Source organism: Drosophila pseudoobscura, chromosome X (assembly GCF_009870125.1).
Source record: "Drosophila pseudoobscura strain MV-25-SWS-2005 chromosome X, UCI_Dpse_MV25, whole genome shotgun sequence".
NCBI classification, from domain to species: Eukaryota; Metazoa; Arthropoda; class Insecta; order Diptera; family Drosophilidae; genus Drosophila; species Drosophila pseudoobscura.
In genome coordinates this window covers 1,115,681-1,128,203 of record NC_046683.1, presented here as the reverse complement: position 1 = coordinate 1,128,203, position 12,523 = coordinate 1,115,681, and the positions used below count along the sequence as shown (strand labels likewise).

Here is a 12,523-nt window from a genome sequence, read left to right as displayed (position 1 = left end):
TTAATTTGGCATTAACACACACACACACACACACACAAACACACACACAGATACAGATACAGCCACAGACAGGGGTCCAATGTTGTTCTTACGGTCACTGCAGCCCCGCCTCCCTCCCCCCCCTCCCAAAAAGGCTGAAGATCCATCCGGAAGCTGCACACAAAAGCAACAACAGAGCAAGTGTCCTGCCACACACCCCACCCCCGCCCCCTCACGAGAAGCAGCCATGTTTGTTAGCTACGTGCCACATTACGTAGCCGACGAGTGGGCCAGCGAAGGTGTGGCCAGGGGCTGCACAGGTAAGCAACACTAAAAGAAGCAACTATTTTTGGGTATATTTATGTATAGTTTTCCGGCGGCAAAAGAACAACAAAAACCAACAGGAACAAAGAGCCGGCAGCCGGCGGGTTCTGCAACGATATCGAAACACTCTACGAGGAGGCGAGGCCGCAGAAGGCGCTTGAAATCGAATATGTTTAGAGTGTTTATACAGATTCACAGGCACAAGGACCTGCCATAATCCTTAAATAGAGGGTTTCCCCCGCACTGCATTTCAGCTGGAAGAGTTCTCCATTCAAAGCCCGAGTCCTGCACGAGCGAAACGCACTGTAAGAGCATTCAGCATGGCGCTTCCCCCGGGTTCTTTTTCCCATTTTCCATTTTTACTTTGGAATTTTTTGTTTATTTCCGACACGAACCGACAGCGGCAGCGGCAGCGGCGGCAGCAGCTGCATTCAGGGGCAGGGGTCCATGCCGAAAATCATATTTTCTGAAATTGTTCTTTCAATTTCGCGTTTGCCATTTGATGGGGCGAATTTTTTCCCTCTCACGGAGGAGACAGAGCGGGAGCGGGAGCGGGAGCGAGCCATCGATGGGGGGAGGGATGTAAATGTTTCCCATGAAGAGGATTACTTAATGCATTTTCGGAGAGTGGAAATTCATTTATTAAGCCTTGAATGGAGCTTGCACCGACTGGGGCTCGCCGGATCTCTGGCTTTCTGCCCGTGGTACCTACTCTTTTGATTTCCCACACGTGCCGCGAGGGGCAAGTTGCACAGCAAGTTGCACCTGGAACTGTCCCAGCGCTCACGGCTGATTTATCGTCCATGAAATTTATGTTTAGTTTAATCGAATGGGGCAAACAAAAATTGTGCAGAGCGAGGCGGCCTGCTTATCGCTGGCCAGGCCAGGCCAGAGCCAGGCCATAGCGCCTCCAGCCCCAGCCCCAGCTCCAGCTCCTGGTGCAGTTGCAGTTGCAGCCTCTCCTGCTGGGAGACCTCCTCCACCTCCGGGTGCCCCTGCCCCCGTCTGTCCCGTCTTTTGGTGGAAAGTTTACTTAAGCGAAGGAGGCGCTGCAAAATTAAGCAGCAGCAGGAACCGGCAGAAGCCACTCAACTCGATGGGTGGATTGCTGGGTGGGGGGCCCTTCATCGCCCCTCATCGACCCTCGGCGTCCTGTTGCCTGTTTTATTTCTTGATGCCCCCGCTCTGGCGCCTCTGCCCCACCGTTTACTGCGGCAACTCCTAGACGCAACTATTGCAAAATTTCAACGTGAATTTATTGCATGAACATTTCTTTCTCTCTCTCTGTAGGTGTGTGTGTGTGTGTGTGTCCCACCCCCGCCTTTTGCATTTTTTTCCTCTTCCTCTTCTTCATCCTCATCTTCATGATATTTTCGTTTTGCAACCATTTCTCGTGCCGTTTTTTCGACCTGTTCCTGAAGTTCCCTCCTAAAAATTCTTCCTGCGGCCGCTGGCTCTGCTATATATTTGCCCAAATACATATGTATATGTGTACTCCACATATACATGTAGTGTGTGTGTGTGTGTGTGTGTGTGCTCTGTCTAGGGCTGTCTTTAAGGCCGCGCAGACGTTGCATAGTCTGCGGCGCTGGGGCAAATGCCTCTGCCAAATGGCGCCGGGAGTAAATGTTGAGAAGTTGCAACATTCATGAGTGTGTGCTTGCGGCGAGGGAAAGTGCCTCCGCACCCCCTCTTTAGCGCCTACAGACGGGGGCAAGTGGCTCTCGTGCATTTATTACCTTTTGAGCGGAGATGGAGTCTCGGATACGAAACACCGCGTGAAATACCTCATGGATTATACATCTTCTGGGCTCTGTTCTTAAATTAATTATCACCCAAACATTGTTCGACTTGCGCTATTGTTTTTTCTGTAGAGACCCCTTTTTGGGGGCCTTTAAAACTTTCCGAAATTCCTACAAAATGCACATAAATGTGGCATTTGATGCTGGCATTTTCAGCTTTGTTTCTTCTATTGTATTTCATTAAAATTTGATCAGATTTGAATTGGAATCTCTGGCAATTCAAAAACTTTTGTCTATTTGCATCTATCGATTTGCATTGGCGTCGGCGTCGGCGTCGGCACAGATCTCGGGGCTCAGGGCTCGGGGCTCGGGCTCATTACCAATGCACTTTCCTGGCCTCTGCCTCTGCTGCTGCCTCTGCTGCTGCTGCTGCGTGTCCTTCCGTCCTCCTCCTATTCCGGGGCAAAGTTGGACCTAAGTAGCCCCCGATTAATGTGCAAACTTTTTGGTCACTTGCATCCGTTTCTGGTAATTTGAGGCTTCTCTGGCGCTGCTCCTTCCCTCCCAGCTGCAATTTATTTATTTATTCTGTTGCTCATTATCTGCCAGAGGAGCGGAGCTGAGCTGAGCTGAGCGCCGTCCAGGGTTGCCCAGGGGTTGCCCAGGGTCGCCAGGGTTGCCATTCCGTAATTAATGTTAAATTTATGGTGACAGATCTGTGGCATTGATAAGACAACCCCAGCAGACCAGCAGCCAGCAGCCAGCAAACTGCTAACCCAGAAAGCAGCCCAGGGGGCAACTTATCGGACGGGGGACGGTGTACGGGGGACGTGCCACGATGTTGCACCGTCGCGACTCTGGGTTATTGCAGCTGATGTTGTTCCGCTTGTTGTTTGCTTAACTTGCTGTTGTTGCTGCTGGTGTTGCTGGTGTTGCTGGCGGCATTGGTGTTGCAAAGTTATGCAAGCTCTCGTGTCGGGCTGATGTGCAGGAAATTTGCATATCGCGTATCGCATATCGTTGACACGGCTGACACTGACCCCAAAGTGCAGGTGGGGCTGTGCACGGGGTGCAGGCTTAGCTGCACCCCAAGGGCTGCCAAAGGGGGCGGTGTTAGGGGCTGCATGGGGGAGGAATTATTCAATTTTTGACTAGATCAAAGCCAGCGATGACAGCATGCCGGCATGACTCATTGTTAGTGATGGCAAAATATAATAAGGATTTTCATCCCTCATTAAATCTATAAAAATCGATAAAGATCGATGACAAGTCGATTACCTTTAAAATGTACAGTTTCTGGGTCTTAGTGGGAGGCAGATATGTGCGACTTTTTCATCTCTTGCTTACCTAAATATCGAATTCGATACAAAACCAGGCGATTAGTTTATTAATCGATAGTTTTAATAGGAGTCGATTAAGAGCGATAGCTTATCGATAGAGCAATATCGGTGATGTATCGGTGTAACCGATGGTAGCCCACCAGCCTAGTTTAAGGCGTGACGGCGCCACGACTTTCGTGCCGCGTGCCACGTGGCTCTGGCTGCCGCTTGCAGGCGGCAGCTTCGGACTCACCTTGCATTCGGGCCAGGAGCAGGAGGAGCGTGCAGCAGAGTACCTGAAGCAGCTCCATATTTCATCAGCTTTGAGTTATGCGACAACAACGACAGCGCCGACGGGACTCCGGCAAAAGTTGCACAGTAACTTACTGCCACTGTCAGTGGCACTGCTGCCACTGCAACTGCAACTGGAACTCGAACTCGAACTGGAACTCGAACTGGAGCTGGCTGCTGCTGCTGCCACAGCCGGTGACTGTTCGCCTGTTTAACGTCAGTTTTTCCACTGTGCCTGCGATGCCGGGGATGCCGGGGATGCCTTCGGCCGCTGCCGGGGAACAATGCGAGCGTTGAAACTTAAAAGGCAAACGCCATTCTGCGTAATTGCACTGCCAAGTACTGCAAAGAAAGCCAAACAGAGAGAGATAGAGATGGAGATGGAGTTGGAGAGAGAGAAAGCAGTAGAACACGAGTGAGAGGTGGATAGGGGAGAGGGAGTGGGAGAGGGAGTGGGAGACTTAAATTAATTAGAACAACAAAGCAAGTCAAGTGCTCGACTGGCAGGTGGACCTGACTGGCACCCTGTAAAGGACAGAAGCTCCACACATCCGGAGAAGAGAGCCCCTGGGAAACGAATGTTTCATTGGGTTGTCCTTACCATGGAAATCGGAGTCCTCTGGGGTGCATTCGGATCTCCATATCGACCTATCATGCGAGTGGACACGCTCCGTGCCGGCTACAGGGTATTTCCGTTCGCATTTGTTTTAGCAAGCAATACAGGAGCCAGAGCACCGGAGCCCCTTTGGGCCCCGTCGGGGGCATTACGTCAGAGATGGAATGCACTCGACGCTGCAAATGTTATTAACAAACACAATGCCATAAATACGGCGGGAACAAACACACACACACACACACAGAGACACTCAGGGTGGGTGGAACTGCGAGGAGGAGGAGGGGGAGGAGTGGTAGCCCCGGACAAGGACACGAGGCACAACAATGGCAGGCGATGGCCACGGCTGAGTGACCTTTTTGGTCGTCAAGTAATCGCATTCGCAACGGTAGATCCCCCCAACGCCCACCCACCACCCGCCACCCGCCACCCCTCGGGCAACTTCGCATTTTTATGGCAACAAACGTCAGCCATAAACATTTTTATAACGCTGCAAGGTGGGGGAGTGCTGCAGCACCAGCACCAGCAGCAGCAGCAGCAGAGTGGGGCAGGAACAGGGGCAGGGGCAGGGGCAGGGGCAGTGGAGCTGGGGCTGGGGCTGGGGCAGCAAAGAAAACGCATAAACCACAAGCAGAATGAATTGTGTTTTCACTTTTTGTAATTAGCCTGCTCTAAAGTGCCAGGAGGCACGGCCGGGCCAGTGCCTGGAGTGGCGGCTCCTGCAGGGGAGTGCAGGGAGTGCGGCTCTGAGTCCTTGTCCAAGGCTCCCCGGCTGTATATGGCTTTGTGCAAGTGTGTGTGTGTGTGTTTAGCAATCTAAATCATGATAAATACACTCAGAAGGTGGAACAGAACGCAACCGAATCGAATCGAATGGATGGCGTGGGGTGGGGTGGGGTGGGGTGGATGGCGTGGGGTGGCGTGGCATGCATCGCAGGAGCTCTGGAAACTTAATCAAGTCAATCTTTACGGCGCAGAGAACACGACTCCGATTCAAAGTGTTCAAAGTTCCACTTGAAGTTCTCCTTGGGGCATTCACTGGCACTCATCTGCGATCTCGTCCGAAAGATCAATGAAAGAACTCCAGTGAAATGTTGATTCCTCTGGGGCTTCGCTGCTATGTATATTTTTAGACCCGCCTTTCGGGCTATGAACTTGAAAAACGTCTGGAAAACAGAAAGCAATCAACGGCTCCTGCGACAACAATAACCAGCCAGGACAAAGGCCCAGGACCTGCCAGTCCCTGCCAGTCCAGGCAACAAGTCTTCATCGTCGTCATCGTCATCGTCGTTTGGGCCGCTTGGGCGGTGACTGTTTTCTCATGTTTTCTCAAGTTTTCTCGGGGGAGAAATTTCCTTTTGTCCGAATTTTTGGATATTTGTCGACTTTAAGTTATTTGTATTCAAAATATTCATTTCATGCGGCCGGCCGCCACGTCCCACGTTGCGACAATTTGTAAACTAGGCCTGAATAAAACATGAAACTGGAGAAACACTACATGTGTACAGGGTGGACGGGGGGGGACGGACGGGACGGGGGGGACGGAGGGACAGGGCCCTGGCCTCTGGCTCTGAGGTCCCATGTCCCATGTCCTGTGTCCGGACAAAACTGCACGGTTACATAAACAGGATAATAAGGCACTTAACATGCACTCGTCGCTGTGTTGTCCAACACACTCACGACTCACGGGGCATGGGGCACGGGGGATGGGGCATGCGGCATGGGGAATGAGCCGGAATAAGTGGGAGTGCTCTGTGATTCGACTGGGTGATACCCTGCGCTCCTGCTGCTGCATCCTGCTTCACTCCGGGAGATTCCCTTGGATCAATCGGGATCCCGTATACCCTCGACGCTCTCGACGAGTACAGGGTATGAAAACCTCTAGCCGCAGCAGCGGCAGCAGCAGCGGCAGCAGGAGCCAAATGGCAAATGGCAAATGCTGGCGAATGTTGAATGCCAGAAATGGAATGCCTCGGAATGGCTTCGTTGTAGGCGTAACAATAAGCAGCGGCCAGCAGCAGAAGGGGGCAGGCCGAAGGCGGCAGGAGTCGGGAGTCGGGAGTCGCCGCCACTTATGTCAGAGCAAATCAAGCGTTACACTCGCCAGTCAGCCCCAGCAGTAGCCACAGCCACGCACCCCCCCCACACACCCCCCACACCCCACACAGATATAAACACCCCCTGTCGCCCTTCAACGCTTTAGACATTTTGCCTTAATTTACGTTTTATGTCATGTCACGAGCGTAATTGAAAATTTCCCATGCCCCACATGCCCCCCTCCCCCATTCTGCGGGAGCGGAGGGGGTGGGGGGGGGGACGGGAATCCAGTTAATGCCAGTTCGAATCTAATGAAGCCATCGATGGCATTTCTGGGTACTTGATATGGCCATAAAGATGTTAATCTTGGCAACTCTCCTCTGGGCTCCAGGCTCCAGGCTGCACCTTTAAGCCCCATTTGAAACTATTCAGCTCTGATCTAAAGGCGGCTTTAAGTCTCCTGGAAACCTGCTCAATTATTTATGAATAAATGCTACAAAAACTGGGGCCTAATCTTTTCAATTTTAAATGCATTTGAATGCTGTGAAGGCAGCCACAGAGCCGGGACAGAGCCGGGGCAGGGCCAGGAGGCGGACGGGCATAAAACCCAGGCATAGACTTATTAAAATTTCAAATAAAATAGAATGAAATAAAACGAAACGAAACGAAATAGGAGAAAGGAAAAGAAAGTGTGTGGCGAATGTGTAAACTGTGTGACAAATGGCTGAAGCCGGAGATAAGGCTGCACTCGAATTGAATAGTCTCCACACCATTGTTGTCCATGTTTTTGCTCAATGTTTTAAAGTTAATTGCCAGAGACAGCCAGTGGACATGGGCAATGGAGTCCAGGGGAGTTTTAAATGAATTTCACCAATCGTCAGGAGAGATCAAATGGAAATACTAGTTGCCAGATGCCGGATGCCGGATGGCAGATGGCAGATGGCCGAGGAGCTTACAGTTCTTAGGTGAATCGCCTGAGTGGCGATTACAAAATCATCATTAAAGCTTGATGGATGCTGCTTGGTGGGGCGGGGGGATGGGGTTGGGGATATCTGGGGGCGACGATCCTGGCCGACTGGCGCGGCGCACCGCGGATGATCTTCCACCACACAAATCATTCGCAGGCCATTGGATTCTTAATTTGCTTTAAATAAATTTTATTGGCATTGCCAGGCAGCTGTGCAGCTGTGCAGCTTCCTCCATTCCTCGTGCCACATACCCCCTCCCCCCCTCCACACCCTCCTCTCACCAGAGCTAAATGACATTTATTGTCAGTCGAGAGAGCAAAGGAAGAGCAGGGGAGAGCCCTGGTTGCGGGGCAACGTTAACCGAAAATGTCTTTTCATATTTTTCATGCACAATTTCCAGCGAACCACCGACCGCCCAGCCTTCAGCCTTCAGCCACACACACACACACACACACACACACACGCACACTCGTCGCGGCGTTTTGCATGATGTATTTTGTATGTGTATATGCTTTACTTTTGCGTATTTATTTATTGACCAGATCCAGAACCAGAACCAGGTCCAGGCCCAGGTCCAGGCTGCAGATCCCAGATCCCACAGACAGAGCCAGAGCCCAGTGCCACGTCCAGAGCCAGAGCCAGAGCCCAGTGCCATTCCGGAGTTTCATTTGCGGCCCAAAAGAATATTGCAATGGCTGACAAATTTATTTCGTTTGCCGCTGGCGGTTTTTCTTTTCGCTTTTCCACCAGCTTTCCCTCTGTCCCCCTGTCCCCCTGTCCCTTTGTTCTTTTCATTTTTGCAATGTGTCGGGCCCTGCCATGCATATTAAAATGTTCAAAAAACAGAGAGAGAGAGAGAGAAAGAGAGAGACCAATCCACCGCCACCCGCCCCCGCCCCCGCACCCCCGCAGATGCGTTGGCCATTTACTGTTGCATATTCATTATTGAAAAGTTTATCCCCCGCCCACCCCGTCACCCAGGGCCTACTCATCAAAAAAGTGATAAGCAAATGTTTTTAAATCTATATAGATCCGCAAGGTAGATATATAGGCATCCCGTGGGGATCAGGGGACCCCCAGTGGGCATTTCAATGGATGTATTATCCGTTCTGTTCGGGCAATCATTCATCCATCTGGTGGGGAATCAGCTATCCCGAGAGCACACTAGATGAGTGGAAGGATCCCCGAGAAGGGGTGGATCTTAGGAGGGGCTAGCGACTCCCTATCTATCCCCAGTATCTGCCTCCTTTGTTGATAGCCCAGAGCCAGAGCTTCCTTCCTTCAAGTTCTAGGGCCGTCCAAGGGTCGACCACAAGGTCCCCCGCCACAGACTGCCCCACAGATGACGAACGCAATCATAATAAAAATCTGCTGCAATCTGGGCTCGTTAAGTGCCGCTCAGCCGCAATCAGTTGTAAAACTTAGTCGGGACATTAGACACACACCGCAACACAACACAACACAACACATACGCATACGCATACGCCTGCCACTCTGCCACTCTGCCACATGCTGTGTGTGTGGCTGTACGGCTGTAGGGCTGGACGGGCGTGCGGTGGCATGTCCAGGAGGAGTATTACGTTTCGTTACGACTTTCGGCGTAACAGTTGCGTGGAGCATTACAAGGGAATTCCATTCCGTTCCTTTCCTCTCGCTACGTAAACATAAACGGCTGCTAATTGAAATATTAACACCTAAACGGAGCAGGACGATGGGCGATGGGCGATGGCGATGTCACCACACCATACGACACACGACACAGGACACACGACACACGACATTGTGTGCGTGTGTAGAGTGTATCCGTGTCTGTGTCTGCCCCTGTGCGTGTGCGTGTACGTGTACGTGTGTGCAATTAAACAAAATGCGCATAACAATTGGCTAACCACGAAATGCGACCTCAAAAGCATAAACAACCGCAAATGTTGCGTCATGAACACGCAAATGGCGAAAAGGAGAGACAAGGAGAGGGCGAAATGGTTAATCGAGGAACGGGAGTCTAGTCCAGGGGTGGGGCATATTGCAATTTGTACCCCAAAACGGGGCACAGGGGGAGAGCGAGGGGGGAGTGCCCCTTTTTGCTGGCTCCAATATATTAGCCAATAATCCATAGATTATAGTGACTGGTGCACCAGTGGGGTAAGACCCAAAAAACAATAAACAATAAACATAAGTTGTGTATTTTCTATCCTTTGATTTCGCTTTCTCCCGATCTGTAGATCTGTCGTGCTCTAGACGAAGCCTCGCTGGCCTCGGGGCCTAGAGGGATTCTAGTTCTTAAGAAGTTCGGGACTGATCGGGGATCCCGTCTTCAATCGATCCAAGCCCGTCTTCGTCTACAGACCACAATACAGAATCAATTCGAGCCTTGTTTGTATTTGAAAGGAAGGTCCCCTTCGAATCTTTGGCTGCGGTGAAAAGGGGGCTTCCCGAAGAAGCACAGGAAAAGGAGTTTGAGCATTTGAGAGCAATGCCACCCAAAGAAATCCATTAAAGACTACGTTGAGCTCTTTTTTTAGGAAGTCTCACCGGAATGCTCTTTCTAGAAAAGATTTCACGCAAAAATGCATCAGGCAAACACTTCTGAGGAAAGTTACAACGGAAATCAGGATTATGTTCGATTATTTCTCACATTACGTTTTCCACATTGAGGGAAATTCCAAGCTGGGAATAAAATATCCCGAAATGCTATCCCATTTTGTGGACTCGAATTTAATAACTTGATTTGATATTAATCTTTGAAGATATTCCTCTAGAAAGGCACATTTTTGCATCACTTTCCTAAATGCATTTGATGGAACTCAATTCCATTAAGGCGGAAATGAAATGGCACTGAAAGAGTGAGTCCAGGCCAGTCCTCCCCTTTCACCCTTTCACCTTCAAAGCACAGTTTGAAGCGCAGCTGTCGTCGTCGCTAGCTCCTTGAACACCTGGTCGACGAGCACGCACTTTCGGGTGCATACTTTTAGGCGCCAGGTGTCGGATCAGCCATCCTGGAGGGGCACTTTAAACTGTCTAATCTGTACACAATTGAACGGATTGGAAATGAATGAAGTGAAGCTTGATTGGGTACGGCGACAATTGACAAAAGAAGGAACCAAGAGCCAGTGCCAGTGGCAGTGGCAGTGGCAGTGCCAGTGCCTGCCTGAACGCCTGAGAGCGCCTGACAGGCCGGAAGCTCTTCCACATGTGCTGTGGAGATTTTTTTATGAAAATTCTTTTTATTAATTTCGTTTTGTTGCCGTTCCGTCCTACTCGAAAAAAAGAAAAGCACTCCGAGCCACAGCAACAGCAACTGCAAAAAAATCTCAAATAAATTGCCAGAATGATTTTATTGTCGACAGGCGGCTGTTGGATGATGTTGATGGCGGCGCCGTTCAGGGAAATTGCTGGTAAATATTTGTGCCATTTTCTCCTTTCATTTTTCATGTTGCATCCGAAATATTATATATGAGTATCGAGTGCGTGGCAAGCGGCGAGTGGCAAGTGGCAAGCGGCAAGTAGGGGGAAGCGAGACTGTTGTTTATCCAAAAATTGGCCATTTGATTGATGAAAATTTGATGAAATATATTTGCCATACGAGTAAATATTCGCGTTCGCGTTCGGGTTCTCGTTCGCATCGGGAGATGATTACAATTGCCCCGCCCGGACTAATCCGCATCAATTAAACAATAATTGCCGTCAATGGAATGGTGTCCAGTGCCTCTTGGCGGCGGGCTGTCGGACCTACAGCATCTACAATTGCTATCATATGTAGGTATCGAGTGCCCGTGCATGTATATTTGATTGCAGCTATAATTTTATAATTTTATAATTTTATAATTATAGGCTTATCGCCATGGTGCCGGGGGTGGGGCGGGTGCTGTCGCTGGGGCTGTCGCTCAGGGCCCATTAAGCGACTGCTGACTGGCGGCACCTCTGTTTACCCTCAGCCCTTTCCGATTGGTGATTTCGGATAGAAACACTCCGCCATTTGCCACTACAAAGGACAACACAATTCGCTTCCTCGTTACAGAATTATTCGCACAGGTTTGAACGGGAATCCACCGATCGCTTCCAAATTCTAGCACTCTGGAACCAAAATCAATTCTTGGGAACTAAAATATTCGGGGAAAGTCCCAAGGGCTCCCCAGCTGTCCCCAGCACACAACATTGTTAGAGTTTCGGCATCAAAGTTTTACTCTGATTTTCTGCCAATTTCCATTCACTTAAAATTCAAGTTAATATGAAATATTGATTGGAAATCACTTGGAGTTCCAGAGAGCTGTAAGGATTTGGATTGTTCGACTGTTGGATTGTTCCCCCTTTTCAGCCCCTGCCCCTGCCCCTGGCCATGCTCCTGCTCCGCGCTGTTTGAATGCACTTCCGTTTCCGGCGCTCGAAGTTGGCATTTAAAATGCAATCGAGAAACGATTAGTCGTCAACAAACGGCTGGCTTTGTCTTTGGTTCGAGCTCCCCCCCACCGGAGCAGTGGAGCACTGGAGTTTGCGAAGCCTTTGGGGGAGCGAGGAGCTACTGGCGGAGTTGGCTAATGAAAATTACCAGCCAACACCGATGTTCGATGTGCGATGTGTAATGTGTAAAATGTGTGCTCTGGCTCTGGCTTCGGCTCTGGCTCTGGCTCCGGCTCTGGCTCTGGCTCCGGCTCTGGCTTGTTTGATTATAATGAGCACAAATTACGTTGATTTGGGGCTTCGTTTCGCTTTGATTCGCTTGTGGAGCGTTTCCCGTCTGCGGTTGCAATTTTGTTTTTGACAAAAATTCCAATACCCCCCTGCCTGCCCGCCTGCCAGCCCGCCAGCTCATTAGGCATCCCGTTTCCCGTTTCCCGTGGAATTTCATTGGCTTTACCTTTTAATTTGATTAATTTGATGGCCTGTTCGTTTGGGGGGCGCTCGTTTGTTCTCTTTTCGTGGATTCCTGGCGGGGATTAGGCGCGGCGACACGGAACAAAAACAACAAAAATAATCATGTGCTAAATCAATGTAACATATAATTCTTTATGGCCAACACTTGAGGCTGGGGGCACTGGAGTCCTGGAGTTCTGGGGCGCTGCACTTGCAACTTGCAACAAACTCGCGCTGAAACTCTGAGCAACACGCGACGGTTCTACGCGCTCAACGAGCTCCGGTCGAAAGGACCAAAGACTGCCAGGACCAGGAAGGAGGCCAGAAGGACTACCGCACGTGTTGACGCTTCAAACAAAACTGTTGCTGCCGCCGCGGCACAATAACTCCCGAGTCGTGCCC

At 50.5% G+C, this 12,523-nt stretch overlaps 1 protein-coding gene across 1 annotated transcript in view; it reads right to left on the bottom strand.

Moving 5' to 3' along the window:
- The window catches only part of CARPB (Carbonic anhydrase-related protein B), a 47,824-nt gene extending 35,301 nt beyond the window's left edge, over window positions 1-12,523 (bottom strand). The window contains exons 1-2 of the mRNA XM_002134505.3: window positions 12,126-12,523; window positions 3,618-3,997 (exon numbers count right to left, since the gene is read on the bottom strand). Of these exons, the coding sequence (XP_002134541.1) occupies window positions 3,618-3,675 (58 nt within the window). The 5' untranslated portion in view covers window positions 3,676-3,997; window positions 12,126-12,523. The remainder of the gene's footprint in view (window positions 1-3,617; window positions 3,998-12,125) is intronic.